A 15,197-nucleotide genomic window follows, 5' to 3' on the forward strand; every position below is an offset into this window, starting at 1 on the left:
GCAGCCAGGGTGCGGGGTTCTGGTGTTGTGTGTGTGTGCAGGAGGTGGGCACACTGGGGGAGGTGTGCGCGCAGGGGATGCGCCGGGGCAGCCCCGGCTGTGTTTTGGCGGAGCTGGGCTCCCTCCCTCCTTTGTTATCCCCCGTCTGCCCCCTCCGCTGTGTGTGTGCGCTCGAGTTCTTTCTCCGATTGTCAGAATTTTCTTTTCCACTGTGTGGGCAGGAGACAGATTTTAACTGTCTCTATTTTCTCCTCTTTTTTTTTTTTTTTTTTTTCAAATTTCGCTTTCTTCTCCCCCCCCCCCCCTCCCCCTCCTCCCTCCCTCTTTCCCTCTCGCCTTCCTCCCTTCCCCTCTCCGCCGTCTCTCCTCCCTCTCTCCCTCCGCACCACCGATGCCTCGGGCATAGCACGCAGCCGGAGCCAGCCATGCCTCCCGCCCCAGGTGAGCCCCCGCCGGCTCCCCGCGCCCATCCCAACGCTGTCCCCGCTTTGTCCCCGCTCCCTCTGCCACCTGTTGGGGACAGCCACCAGCTGCCCGCGGGGAGCCGCCTTCCTCCTCTTCCTCCTCCTCCTCCGGGTGGACATTTCCTCCCTCCTTTCTCCCGAGGCTTTTGTCTCAGCCCGGCGGCCGGGGATGCTCGCGGCTCGGGGGGATTTTACCACGCATCGAAGGGACGGAGCCTGGGACAGGTGCGGGGTCACGCGTGGAGCGCCCGGCACGGCCCAACTCGTGGGGGATCGCGGGGTAGGAGGCGCTGGGGTGGGTGGTGGTGGGGGGGAGGGGGGTTAAGTATTTTTTTTGGAGCGGTTCGGTGGGTTTGGAGGGTTTCCCTGCAGGGAGAAGCCCTGCTATGTGAAAGTTTTTGTTAAAGTAGCCTGCGTGTGTGAGAGGGGGGTGGCCCACTCTGTGTGCTTAAGGTAGCTCGTATGGGACTCGCTGTTGTGCCCCCCCACCATGCCTCAGGGTTGCCATGCTGGGGGGAAAAGTGTGTGTGTGGGGGTATCTCCTTGTACTGGCTGCCTGCTATGTGCTGAGCGGCTGGTATGGCTGTGGGGATCCCAGCCCCATCGTTTGACCCCATGTGCCTCAGCCTGCACCCTGTGGGGAGACACAGCAGCATGGGGCAGAAATCCAATCCCCAGTACCTCCCCATAAGTGGGCTCTGCAGTCCACACTGCGGCCCCTGGGCTCATCTCCCCAGCAGGCCCTTCTGTCTCTCACTGCCCCCCTACCGACCCCAACTCTTAGGAGGTGCTGGTGGCAGTGCAGAGCAGCGGTCCCCAAAAGTGAGGTGCTGCATTGCCATGCTCTTTTAGAGCTCTGGATGCTCTGAGTCGCACAGGATGAGTTTGGGTGCTGGTGGCTCTCTGACTGGCTGGGGGGGGGACACCCCAGACGGCTGTATCTCACCTCCCACCCTCCCATCTCTGTATGCCCCCATTGGACCTTTGGTGAGAGATCTCATCCCAACTGCTGTTGGGCAGTGCTGCAGATGGGGAGCTTTGGATGCTGTAGGATGTGGTGATGCTCTTGGATGGTGCTGCTTGGTAGATGAGGCACAGTGATATGGAAGGTGCTGGCAACAGGGTGAACCGTGCACATGCAGCCTTCTCTGCTGCTGGCATCTTTGGCAAGGTCCAGGCAGCATCACCCCCTATGGAGTTTTTGGAGACTGAGTGCCATCCTAATGGGAATGTCTTTTGCAGGATGTCCATTCAGCTCCCTCTCTTTGAAGAGCGTGTGTGGCATATCGTGGGCTGCTGGGGGACCAAGGGCTGGGGTCCCTCAGGTGGTGTTTTTGGAGTCTTGCTGCAGTGTGGCTTTTTGGGTGGCTGTGGATCGTTGGCTGTGTCTCAGGGTTTAGGAGGTGCAGGAGCTGGTCATGGGGTGTCCCATAGCACTGAGCCTTGCGTCTGCCTAGCTGAGCTTCCTCACTCCTTGCAAGTCCTGGAGCTCTCACTAAGTTTGTTCCCAGCACTTTGGGATGCACAATGAGCACCGAGGGGTTCCCTTGGCCATCACATGGGGTGACACAAACTCACCTCCAGTTGAGATGCTGAATGTTGCCCATCTGGCTCCACTTATTTTGTGTGTGCTGGAGCCGGAGGTGCAGACAGAACCTCCACCCAGTGGTGCTGCTGGGGATGCCGAGGTCTGAGCACGTGGGGGAGCTCCCGGCCGGCACTGCCTGACTGACCCCCCCCCCCCAGGACCCCTCCGCGACGCATTGAGTCAATGCACCCACCCACTGCATCCAGCTCTGAGTCACCGGCTGTTCATACACGGCTGTGAATCACTCACACACAGCCACGCTGATGGCTTTAGTGACAGCTGGAGGGAGAAAACAATCCCCTCTCTGCCCTGCCACTGCTACCAATGCCACTGCATGCGATGACCCCATAAAACTTCAGCGAGCGGCACCGTGGTGACAGTGGCTGGGTGTTGCGTGTACTGTATTTAGGCTGGGGTGCAGATGGCAGCGAGGATGCTCGTAGCCTGAAGTGAGAGGCTGGAGGCATTCCTGAGCACACAGAAGTGCCATTCTCTGAGGGGTATGGATGGGATTGGGGTATAATGCATGCAGGGTCAGCTGCACCCTGCCTATAACCCGTGTAGCTGAGGGTTGGAAACCCATCCTGGTGCTCTTTCCTCTCCCCATCCTGCTGGGGTACAACAGCTGGCAGAAAGGAGAAATCTGGCCCTGCTGGGCTGCTCCGCTCCTGGTGTTACTGGTAGCAGATGGTGACCCTGGGTGGAGGCTGCAGTGCTCTTTGCTGCCCTGCTGGATGCTGCCCCTCGGCACCGGAGGCAGCTGTTTGAACCTTGGGGATAATGCTTTTTAATTAAGCTCCCTGACAGGCTTCCTGGTGCTGCATCCCTCGCGTGCTGCTTTTCTTAGTGCTCCCACAAACCCCCTTCCTGCTCCTCCCTCTCTCCTGGGCCGGCTCCCCACTGCCATCTCCCCCTTCCTTCCTGCTCCCCACTGCTGGAGCATCTCAGGGATGTCAAAACAGGGAGAGGTTTCTGAGTGCTGCATCTGGCTGGGCAAGGAGCATTGTGGTTAAAGGAAATCCTTTGAGCTTTGTCCTATGCTACGAGTTGGCTCAGGAGGGACCAGTTCTCCTGCCCCCTGTCCCAGAGCATATCCCTTCCAACCAAATCTCAGGCGTTCCACGTGGATTCTCAACTCCCTGAGTGCTGATGCCTGCTGTAAGCACCAAGCCAGCTCTGAGGTGCGAGCAGCATCTCCCTACCAGCAGTCCCGTTCTTGCATTCCCAGCCTGACCCCCAGCTCCGTGTTGCACTGGGGGCACGGATCCAACCCCGTGCTCTGCAAATCCTCTGGGCAGGCCTGGGAGCTCTGCTTTGAGCTGTGTCCTAAAAGCAATGAGCACCCCAAGGGTCCTCAGCCACCTCCAATTTCACCACGCTGTGAGGTCTAATTGCAATCGCGTGCGCTGGGGAACAGCGTGCTGGAATGAATGGGAGTCACTCAAGACTGCGGCTAATTACTGTCATTAACTGAGCAACAGTTTGGGTGACTCTTCTGCTCCGTGTGCTGGATCAGCCCAGCAGCATGGGAGGTCCTGGGGGGCTCCTCTTTCCATCCATGTGATTTTTGGAGCTGGAACATAGGGAAGCAGCAGCACTGAGGCGTCCCCCTCCAACATACAGGGATTTTTCCTCTTGTTGGGTTCCCCCCAGCTTCATTTCTGCCACATCAGACAGCCGTATTTGTGGGTTGGTTGATCAGCTCCTTCTGAAGCAACATTAAAAAGAAAAGAAATAGATCTGTTTGCAAAACACATCCCTGCTGATGCTGAGCTCGGTGCTGTGGGCTGTGAGCACAGCGTGCTGCCGGCACCGGGGGTATTTATAGAGCCCAGGTCTGCAGGTTCCCCAGGGCTCGGTGCCAGGCTGTGCTCATGTGGATCCCCATCTCTAGATGGATTTGTAAATCCTTCCTTTTCTCTTTGCTGGGTGTTCAGCATCCTATATCTGAGCGATGCCGTGGGTGCCGAACTGAGGGAGGAAGGAGAAAACCCCCCCGGGGGGGCGCAGCTCTACGGCACAGAGTTTGCAGGCACCGCATCCACAAGGGAAAAAGGTCTGTTGGTGCACGGCAGGGTGGCTTTGCACGGTGTTAGGAGAGGGCAGAAACACCTCCATGTGCTGCATGTTGGAGGAGCAGCTGAACGCGTGAAGGATTTGGGGCTGCAAGGCGTGGTTTTTTTTTCTCTGGTGGATGGTGACATAAAAAGCAAAACTGAAGCGGAGCGTGTCTGCCGGCTGGGATCAGGCTCTCCCACCTGCTCTGTGTGCCGTCTCCCTCTTCTCCCTGCCTTTCCCAGCGCCGTCTGCCACCGCCCTGCATGCCCAGCATGTGCTGCTGGGTGGGAGGGAGTGCCACCCTTGGTGCTGTCACCCAGAGCCTGCAGTTATTGCGGTGTGCTGAGAGCTGGCTGTCACGGCGGTGCTCCCAGCGATGGTGTGGACGTCCAGCCATCCACCTGTCCTTTGGACTTCTGGGTGGCTCGAGGAGAAACAGCTCTGAATTAATGCTTTCATTATCCAGGCTTCTTCCCCGTAGGCCGCTCTCTCCGTTTTTAATTTCGGAGCTCTCCTGCATGCAATATCTCTTTTCTCCTGCTCTTGTCAGCTGTAGCGCTCGGCTGGCGCTGGAGCTGGGGATGTGGGTGACATCCCTGCCCCTCCATGGGCTGGGGGGTGGGTATGGCATTGAGCTCTGTTTTGGGCCTTTGTGAGGTTAGAGGAGAGCAGAATAAGGGAAACGCAGCTCCTGGAGCTCCGGGGTGGGTGCTGAGGTGGTGCTGAGTTCTTGGAAAATGCAGGTGCCCTTCTGCAGGGATGGTCACTGCCCCCTCCTGTGGTCTGGCTAGTAGTTGTGTTGCTTTGTGAGTATCTTTGCCTGGGGTTTGGCCCCTTTTCTCCCTTTCTTTTTTTTGGTCTCAGCCCCAGAGGAATCATTTAAAAGGAAAGAGAGAGCTCTTTGCCAAGCATGCCACCTCTCCTCCAGCTAAGGAGATGGAAGCATCTCGCCAGTCTATAAGAATATGTAAAAATGATTGTTTATGTATTTCTTTCTTTTTTTTTTTTTTTAAAGGAGCTGCAAAGTGTCAGTGCTCCTTGCATTCAGTTTTTCAGATCCGCCTCTGCTTTCTGAAACTTTTTGGGACCAATGAACAAGAAGGAGGTGGGAAGGAAGGGACTCATATTGTCTTATATTGATGGGGAGTGGCCCTGTTGTGGGGGCTGATGTTCCTCCAGCTTCCCCTTAAGGACCCCAGGCTCTGTATTGGTTGGTGCATCACTCAAGAGGGGATGGGCACTGGTGCAGGACTTGATGGGAATCCCCATAATCCTGCATCCCAAAGTGCTGGTGTTCCTCCAGACCTTAAATGAGTGCTAAATGTGAAGCACTGACACATGAAAAATGGGCAGTGTTGCTCCTTGGGAACGTGGATAGTGCTCTACTTTAGGAGCATGGGCAGTGTTCTTTGGGAACATCCAGGCCGGATGTGGCTCTGGGCAGCCTGGTCTGGAGGTTGGTGACCCTGCCCATGGCAGTGGGGTTGAAACTGGATGATCATTGTGGTCCTTTTCAACCCAGGCCATTCTATGATATTCCATGATATTCCACGAGCACATACAGTGCTCTTCTTTGGGAACATGAACAGTGTTCTTTGGGAAAATGGATAGTGTTGTTCTTTGGGAACACGTACAGTGTTGTTCTTTGGGAACATAGATTCTGTTGTGCTTTTGAAGGAAACACAGCAGCAATCTGCCATGGAAAGGGTGTGTTTTTGTTTTTGTTTTTTCCCTCCTCCTTTCTTTTGATTTAATAATTTGGCATTCACAGAGCGAGGAGTTTCTGGGAGATGGCACGAAGATTTTTCTACTACGGGTTTTTATTTCTTGCTACAGCAGCTTCAGAAATCTATCACTGCTGCTCTGGTGTTGGACGTTTTTTTGCTGGCAGATGGAAGGAGCAGGCTGGAGATGGATGCGCTCCGTTAGCCGCTTCAAGCAGGCGGCACAGACACCGCAGTCCTCATTGCGGGGCTTTTTGGAGCTGTCCTGGTTTATTCCCCTGGGAAAAACTCCCAAGGTGTGGAGTACACCCCGAGCTCCTAACTGAGTGTTTTGGGGTTTTGTTTTGGTTTGCAAAATAAGGTGGAAATCAGCCACAAGTGAGAAAGGGCAGCGGGATGTGGGTGCGCATGGGTGCCCGGCAGCCTGGTTGGAGATGCTGTGGCTCAAGGATTCCCAGCTGGAGATTGTGCACTGTTGACTTGGAGGCCCCTTGGCATCTCACAGCCAAGATACAGATGGGTAAAGCATCCATCTCTCTATGCTCCCAAGCTCTACGGCTTGAGGGCATGGAGCAGTCCCTTGGCCTCCCGTGGAGAGGAGAGTGTGGCAATATGCCCAGGGACGCTGCTGGTGCGTCCAGCAGCCTTCCACAGGGTTATTGGGGCAGGGTTAAGCGAGGCATTGGGGAAAGTGTTGCCTAATTATTCACCTGGCTGTAAACAAGCAGCATGCTGAAGCCTGCAGGCAGCCAGCACGTGAGTGGCATTGGAAAATCAATGCTTATAAACTATTTAGGAAGGAGTGAGCGGGCAAGGGAGAGGGAGGCTGCCGGAGTCATTATTGCTTGCTTCCCATGGAAGCAAACCACCAGTGCTGGCACTGGGCTGGGTGCACCTTCATCCCCTTTGCTTCTTCACCATGGAATGGGTGCAAGAGCCCCGTGCACAAATAACGAGACCTTTTCAGTGATGATAAGAAGGCTAAAAGCCAAAGAATAAAACCTCCCGTTGCTCACCTCTAACGCATCCCATTGTTTTAACCTCTCAGGGGTGCTGTGACTCCATGTGCCGTGAATGTGATGTTTGCATGATGGTTTAATTGCCTTTGTGGCTCTGCTAAGCAGTGACACACATTGTGGCGCGTGAGTCACCGTGGTGAAGGCGCCGCGGGAAGCGAGAACTTCTCCTCCTTGGTTTTGCCAGGTTGAACACTTGTTTGTTACCTCTGTTGTTGGGGTTGTTGGCAGTGAGGGGGGACCTTCCTCATGGGATGCTCTCCTAGCGCTGTTTGTGTGCCCATCCTGCCCAGCCACATCGCATAGCTTTATGTAAGCCAGAGCTTACTGGGGAAGCTGTAGAGTGCAGGCTTCACGCCTCCTTGCTCTCCCCTCCATTTACTTTAAGCACTCCCTGTGCCCATGTTCCCATCTGCTCCAGGTGCTGCAGGGAGCTGTGCCCTGCCAGCAGTGCTCCTGGGAGACCGCTCTATTTATTTTCCAAATCCTTCCCTTCCTGTTGCGCAGCAACTCCGAACGCACTCTGACTCGTGCTGGCAGCTCCTGCTCTTCTCTCCTTTGCCTCTGTTAGGAGGAGGCTGGTGGGGACCCTGGTGTCACACGGAGCTATTTGCCTTGAAACAAACAGTCTCGGGTCACCAGGTCAACCTCATTGCAAAAGGAGCTAGGGGGTGGTGGGACTGCAGCCCGTTCTCTGCTTCTTGTGTTCTTGGATGCCGGCCCGCTGCGTGCAGCTGGAAGTTATCCTGAGGAATCCCATCTGTGCCCTTCTTTGGGAAGCAAACTCCTCAGGGCACGCTCTCTGGCTGTGTGCATGCTGCACCCAGCACTGCTGCCCACAAATCACTGCCCACAAATCACTGCTTGCCTCTCTGTGCAATTCTTTCCTGTGCAGCGGGACACCTTGCTGTCCCCTTGTCCCCTCCCTCTGCAGGAGCTTATTGCCTTGATGCATGCTTGTATCCATACTAGCAGGGTTATGGAACAGCTGCCCACAAAGGAGGGATGAGATGATTCCATGTTGTGATTTCTCTAGAGTGGAGTCCCTGGGAGTGGTGCTGTAGGGTGGGCACCCATGGCTGCCACCACCCCACTGTGGGCTCACTGGGTCCTGAGGTGTCTCCTGGCTGCTGTGTGCTGCTCCTCCTGTCACCCTCTCCTCCCTCTGCTTGCCTAGGAGATGGGATGAGAAGTCTCTGAAAGGGGAGATACAGTGGCATTGCTGCTTGAACACAAACAGGTGTGCGGAAAGGTTGCAAAGGACTCATGGAGCTCCTTGTGCACTGAGTGCAGTTGTTAAGGTAAGAGGCAGTTACTTGGCTGAAGGTTTGATCGCTGCTGCTGCAATGCAAACATTTGCACGGAGATACCCCAAAAAGGAATGTCCTCAGTAGAGGTCATCAGCGCTGCTACGAACTCGTTGCTGTTGTGTAATTAATTGGTCATGAAGAGAAAAGTGAAGCGTGGTGTGAGAGCTTACAGCCTGCAGAGCCTGTGCGCCCTGCTGCTGCTTTAGCCTGGCTGAGAAGTTTGGGATGAAACCTTGAATGAGGAGCAGTGATGCAGTGGTACAGGCTGCCCAGGGAGGTGCTGGGGGTCACAGTCCCTGGAGATGTTCAAGAATGGTGGAGATGTGGCACTGAGGGACGTGGTCAGTGAGCATGGTGGGGTGGGTTGGGGGTTGGACTTGTGGGTCTGAGTGGTCTTTTCAACCTGAATGATTCTGTGATTGGGTCAAGCCATGTGGCAGCAAGCTGCATGAGGGTTTGGCATCCCTATTGGTTTTCCAGGTGCAGTGCAGGCCCGCTGCCCCCATCTCTTGATCCATGTCCCCATGTGTTCCCATGCACTAAGACCCTGGCGTGTAGCTGGGTGCCAGCAGGTGACTCAGCGCGGTGTCCAGGGCCATGGTTCTACCTTGATGGCTCCTCTGTTTTAGTGGCAAGCAGTAAACCCTCTGAAACTCATTGCTTTCCCCCAAACTTAGCTCCAATCTTGATTTTCTGGTAATTGGTACATGCCATGAACATAAGGACTCGTGCTAGGCAGCAGGAGCGCCTGGTATTGAGGGAGCACAAAGGATCTGGGCCATTCATCTTTGGGAATGCCAGCTAATTTCTCTTCTAATTTCTTCTAATTTCTCTTCTTTCCTCTCCCCAAATCTCCCAGGGAACTGATTGCAGTAGCTTGACACACGGCTCCCCCAAGCAGTGCTGATAATCTCTCTGCCCACGCCGTTTCCTTTGGCTTTTTTAATTACTAACCGTCATTAACTGATTTTCTCCTGGGGCTGTTTGGACCATGGCTGGTTCACCCCTGCTGCGGGACCCCTCATATGTGCTTTGGTCAGGGATGCAGCGAGCGTCTCTCTTTGGCTTCCAGGTGTTTGCATCCCATTTTAACCCACCCATGGCAAGTTGCTGGGGGGATTTCCCCCTTTTTAGAGCCAGCCACGTGTTGGCTTGCCATGGGCTTGGGGTCGGTGGGAGGCAGGGCTGCAACGACACAGCAGAAGCCGTGTGAACAAGCACATTGCTTTTCCTGTGAGCTGATTCTGCGTCAAAATAAAGTGGGTTTGTTTCGGGGGGAACCGCAGGCTGGAGCAGGGACCACCTTCCCGCGGGTGCCGGCTGTCAGATGCTCGGCGCCGCGTCCTCGTTAACGCGCAGCCTCGTCAGCTCGCCTTAACAAAATGTTCTGGCATCCTCCCGTCTCTGCTTGTCACTTCTCCGAAGGGAACGGGACTCGTTCCCCTGGCAGCGTGAGCCCTGTTTGCCAGGCGAAGGCACAGCTAATTATTTCTATTTATTTCTTCTGACTTCCTCGGTGTTTTATTTGATGGCTCTGCTTGATCTTTTTCACTCGCCTCCAAGCCTCAGGAGCGGCCAGGGCACAGAACGCATCCCTCGAGCTCATTGTGTGTATGGATTAAGCAAGCATGGGGCCTCTGCTCATATCCCTCTCATTTAGGGCTGGCTGTGCTGCAGCCCCGGCTTGTTTTGTTGTGTGCAAGAAAGCTGCCTGCCCTCGTTCCTTCCCAGTACCCAACGAGATGCTCTGGGTGGAAGTGGGGACGTGGAGCAGCAGTGATAAACCAGAGCAGCCGGACTAGGAGCATAAGTGGGGAAAGCAATGTGAGAATCATAGAATCGTTAAGGCTGGAAAAGACCTCTAGGATCCCCAGACACAACCCCAGCCCACCCTTACCACTGACCAAGTCCCTCATTGCCCCATCTCCATGGTTCTTGGACACCTCCAGGGATGGTGACACCACCACATCCCTGGGCAGCCTGTGCCAGCGCCCAACCACTCTTTTGGAGAAAAAACGTTCCCTAGTATCCAACCTGAAGTTGATTAGGAGTTGGGTCCCAACCCAGTTTGGGTGACCCTGCTGTGTTTTTGCCCGGGAGAAAAGGGACATGCATATGGATACTCTGGGAGGAAGGGAGGGAATTGTGGGGTTGAATGCTTCTGAGCTTCCGCTGTCTTTGTGCCCTGCAGAGTGATGAGCTGTGCCCACTCCCAGGATGCTCGGACTTGGCACGTGCTCCGTCAGCGCCCCGGGCAGGGCGGCTGAGCCGGCCGCATCCCCCCACTACGCGCTGGCCCTGCCTGAGGAGGAGATGTGGCGTGAGCACCGACTCGCCCTGATGCACAGCACCCAGTCCTGCAACCTGCTGGAACCCCAAAGCCTGGCCGAGGTGCTGGTCTCACGTGCAGCCAGCTTCGATGCCCTCTACCAACCCCGAGATGCCGACGGTGACAGCGGCAGCGCTTTGGATCTGGGGCTTGGCACCTATGTCCCCATCAGCCCCGATGTCATCAAGCGCCGTCGGGGAGGGCTGATCGAGCAGAGGGACATCATCAAGGCACACGAGGCACACAAGATGCAGAGCACGCCGCAGGCAAGGAGGAAGGAGTGGGAGTAAGTAGAGAATGGGGCTGTCAGGGTGGGAGAAGTGGTCACAGTGGTGTCACTCCAAAGAGCAGTCGGTGTCACCGGGCTCAGTTTCTAGGGGGGTTTCTTGGAGATGGAGAGGTAATGTGGTTCTGCACTGAAATCATAGGGTGTCCTCACTTGTGTCTGCCCATGGGAGTTGCTGCTGCGTGGCACTTTGCCCTGCTCACACCCAGCTGTGCCCTCTCTTGGGTCTGGCACTATTTGGCCAGACAATGTCAGAGGTGACCCACAGACATATGGGCTCCGTGAGAGCGCTGCCTCATTATCCCCCATACCCTGCTGGAGCTGCCAGATGAATAAATCATGGGCAGGCAGGAAGCAGAGGGATGGCCTCGTTAATTGTCGGCTGGCGGCGTGAGCTGCTGCAACGGCTGCTCGCTAATTAACCGCCTGGATGGGGATGGCTGCAGATCCATCACTGTGGAGGGAGGGGAACCCGGAGCCTTCAGCACAGGGACTGCCCTCGCACCGACTCCTGGGGGGGTGGGTTCTCTCCTTGTTTTGTGCTATGGGAAGGTGCAGAAGGCTCTGGGGATCATGGATCCGTGGCCCCACCGTGGGGATGCGCCCAGTTGTTGCAGCTCCTCTCTGAAACTAGGTGTATGGCATGTAGGGGAGAAGGAAAATCAAATCAACTTCCTTATCTATAATTCTGTTTGTAGTGATGCGCTTTCCCTGAGATTTAATTTTCAGTGGGGTGTGCAGTGGGTTGCTCTGGGGGCTGTCATCTGCAAGATTTGGCTCAGCATCTCAGGTTGGGTATTAGGAAAAATTTCTTCTCTAGAAGTGGGGTGTGCAGTGGCACAGGATGCCCAGGGACTGGGGGAAGGGGGGTCACTATCCTCAGAGGTGTTACAGAACCGTGGAGACGTGGCACTGAGGGACAGTGATGGGGTTGGATTGGTGTTGGACTTGGTGATCTTGGTGGTGTTTTCCAAGTTTAAATGGCTGCCCAGAGCTGTGGGTGCCCCATCCCTGGAGGTGCCCGAGGCCATGGATGGGCCCTGGGCAGCCTGAGCTGGGGGCAGCCAGCCCATGACAAGGGGGGTGCTGTGGGGCCTTGGGGTCCCTTCTCACCCAACTATTCTATGATTCTGTGAGGCTACAAGTCTATGTTTTATGTGCTCCTGTCCCTTTTGCTCTATCAGGAGGGATATGAGCCCAAGGCAGTCACCAAATCCCATTTTTCAGAGCCCCAGCCTGGTGCTCTGCACTTCTTCCCTCTGTTTTGTCTTGAGTAAGCAAATGTGGAACCTCTGAGGAGTTCTCCATGCTGCAGCTCTGAGTTTGTGCATTTTCCCTGGGACAAATAGAACAGAATAAACTGTGAAAACAGGCAGGGTGTTGCTAGCAGCTCTCAGTGGCTCTGTACATCTTGACAATCTGAGATGCGTGCTCTGCATCCCAGGTTACCAATGAAACCTACTTCTTCTCCCATCTTTTTTTCTTCCTCGGTGCTGAAGGAGACAAAGGGCCCTTTGCTGCCGTTTGGCACCACCTGGGGTTCATTGGCTGCTGTGAAGGAGGGATGTGGGCACACCTGGGGCACCAGCAGCATTCCTGCCATAGGATGACTTGAGGTGCATTGGGATGGCTTCAGGATGACTGTCCCTGCCTGTTTTACCCTGCAAGAGCAGCAGTGGAGGCAGCGGAATGAGCTGTGGATGCGCTGTCTCGTTGCCTGGGGCAATGCCATATGGCTCTCGTTATGGTAATTCGGCCTCCAGCAGCAGATGAGCTCTGCATACCTCCCAGGGGTGTCCCTCAGCCTCTATGGGCACACAGCAGGGCAGGGGGCTGTTCTCTGACCCGGGATGAACCCTGTGTCCTGGCAACGCTGCTGCATCCTCCCCGCAGCGCTCAGAGCCTGGCTTTGGGCACACCCTGCAGGAATTCCCTGTTGGAGTGCATGCAGGCAGCGCTGCGAAGCCTCTCCTGTTCCTGCATGGAATTGCACTTCCACCTTGCTGTGAATGCCATTCTGCTTTCTGTCCATGTTCAGCTCTCTTGTATGGGTCACAGTCCTTCAGCTCATCCTTCCCAATGCAGGAGGTGTTTGCTGCTGGAGGATGCCAGCAGCTCCACCTTCTCCTGGCTCCTATCCAGACAGTGGGGTTTTATCAAAGCCACCCTGTTTGGCTTTGCTGTGTTAGGGATGGAGCTGGGTTTTCTGGCTCAGTTTCATGCATGGCTGGGCTGTTGATAGTCTGATTTCTGGGTGGTGCTGTGTGCAGTTAGGAGTTGGGCTCGGTGACCCTTATGGGTCCCTTCCAACTTGGGATATCCTGTGATTCCATGATTTGCAGCCATCCCACTCATGTTTGCCTGATGGGATCCAAGGATGTTCCCTGGGCACGGGGAGCCTGGTGCACGCCTACAATGTGGGGGCAAGGGGAGGTTCTTTCCCTCTCTCCTTCTCCCAGCTCCCCTTCTCCATGCTGCCCATGTCCATCCCTCAGCATGGCCATTCCCAAATATCCAATCTCCTTAATATTCTTTTCCCTCTGATCCCCTCCCAGCCAGCTTCTCTGGAAATGTGATGCCCCAAACTGGACCCAGCTGGGAAGGGCTCAGCAGCAAAGCTCACCAGCTGGGTGCTGGCTAGTGAAGACTGCCCTTGGCCAAGGGGAGGAGTCGTGCAGGGGGATTTTGGGGCTGGAAATGGATTGGGGATTCCTTTAGACCTGATGGAAGGGCAGTGGTTCTCTGGGTGTGGGGATTGCAGTGCACCTGCCTGGAGCAGCCAGAGCTGTGAATGCCAATTAAAGCCCGACTTGCCAGGCTAAATAAAGCAGCAGGACACTCCAGGCAATTTATTAATGAGTAATTATTTCAGGGCTCTTCAGCTGAGCTGTGAAACCTCGTGACCCAAGGCAGCATGTTGCTGGTGGCTGAGTGAGACCAAACCCCTAAAGCATCTCACGGCTTCTGCATCCCCATAAATGCTCAGGACCAGAGATTTTTTGGTTGGCCTTAAACTTCTTCTAACTCTTTCAGCATGCAGTTGGACACGCAGCATTCTCTGTTGGTGGATCTGATGGATGGGATGCTCAAGTCCCACTGCAGCACAGCGTGGGGAGCAGTTGTCCTCAAGTTTCAGTGTTGTATTTGTACCCTCTGGTGACTTCAGGAGGTAAATAAGAGCTTGTTTTGGGGCACTCGTGCACCTCAAGCACTCAAGCAGGACTGGTGCCAAGCTGTACCAGTGCAATGCGTTCATGCTGCATTTTGAACATCAGCTGTCAGATGTTCTTACAGACAGGGCTGAGGATGCTCTGGGCTGGGTAGTCTTAGGGAAATGCTTGTGGTAAGGATAGCACACAGTGATGGAGTGCTGGGATGGGGGTGTGGGGTGAGCAGTGTCCTCCAGGAGATGCCAGCCCAGACCCTGGGGCTGTGTCCACTGTGGGGCTGCAGGGCTGGGCAGGCTCTGGCAAAGGGAGAGATGTCTATCCTGCAGGTAATTAATCTGTTCCTGGAAAAAACTTCCATCCCTGCATGGTTATAAACATGCTTCTGAGTCAGAGCTATCCAATCCCAATTTGAAATTCGGCCAGAGCAATGGAGACTGTTCTCATTTGATCCTATTTTTTCCCCCCTCTGTGCATAGTTAAAGCCTTATTTTAAAAGATATATAATGAAATCACGATGCCTGGAGTCTCTTTCCTAATAGGAGAACTGCCAAAGCAGAGGGCGTGCAATAGGGATGTGACCCCCAGACGTGGCTGGACGCAGCACGGTCAGCGGTGGGATGGGCTGGGGTTGGGCTTGGGGATCTTGGAGGTCTTTTCCATCCGTACCGATTCTACGGTTCCATGCAACTTTCCTCCCGCAGCCCGACGCCGGGCGGAGCACCGCATGCTCGTATCGCGTCGCTCTGCGGGCGGGGAGCGGGCAGCAGCCGCTAGATGGCAATGCCGGAGCGGAGCTCCGAGATCCCCGCACCGCACGCTGCAGCCTGGGGGGCTCCTGCCTCCGCCTGAGGAATGGGCTGCCTGCACCTCCTGATGCTGATGTGAGGGGGAAAGCAGGGAGGAGGTTTGCATTTTGCTGTTGCCCTACAGCTGCGAGCCCCGCTCCTTCCCAACCCCATCACCCCGTTGCCCTGTGTTGGTTTTCCTTCGTTTGCAACTCAAGCCAGCCCCGCACAGAGCTGGCTCCCAGTCCCCGTGCTGTGTTGAATCATGTAGGCATCAGCCTTGCTTCTCCCTGACTCACAGATCCCGGCGTGCTGAGGTGAGGGTCAAGCCGAGAGCGGCAATAAACATCCTGGGAAGCAGAGCCTGCAGCTCTTGGCACCGCCAGGACTTCTTTTGCTTTCAATCTTCTCTTAAGGAGCTGCTTTCTCATAAATATCCCATCCTTTAGAACCATTTGAACAGGAGA

General features: G+C 55.3%; 1 protein-coding gene across 8 annotated transcripts in view; it reads left to right on the plus strand.

Annotated features, from left to right (window-relative positions):
- Positions 1–312: 312 nt before the first annotated feature.
- The window catches only part of CACNA1E (calcium voltage-gated channel subunit alpha1 E), an 82,974-nt gene continuing 68,089 nt past the window's right edge, over positions 313–15,197 (plus strand). For 7 of the 8 annotated variants that reach the window (XM_090146021.1, XM_090146023.1, XM_090146024.1 and 4 more), the window contains exons 1-2: positions 313–441; positions 10,352–10,775. In XM_090146021.1, the coding sequence (XP_090002147.1) occupies positions 10,378–10,775 (398 nt within the window). In that variant the 5' untranslated portion in view covers positions 313–441; positions 10,352–10,377. Of the gene's footprint in view, positions 442–603; positions 690–10,351; positions 10,776–15,197 lie in introns of those variants that run through there. The other variant, XM_090146022.1, reaches the window with a different exon arrangement.

The sequence above is a fragment of the Phasianus colchicus genome, chromosome 9 (genome assembly GCF_987193195.1).
Source record: "Phasianus colchicus chromosome 9, bPhaCol1.hap1.1, whole genome shotgun sequence".
NCBI classification, from domain to species: Eukaryota; Metazoa; Chordata; class Aves; order Galliformes; family Phasianidae; genus Phasianus; species Phasianus colchicus.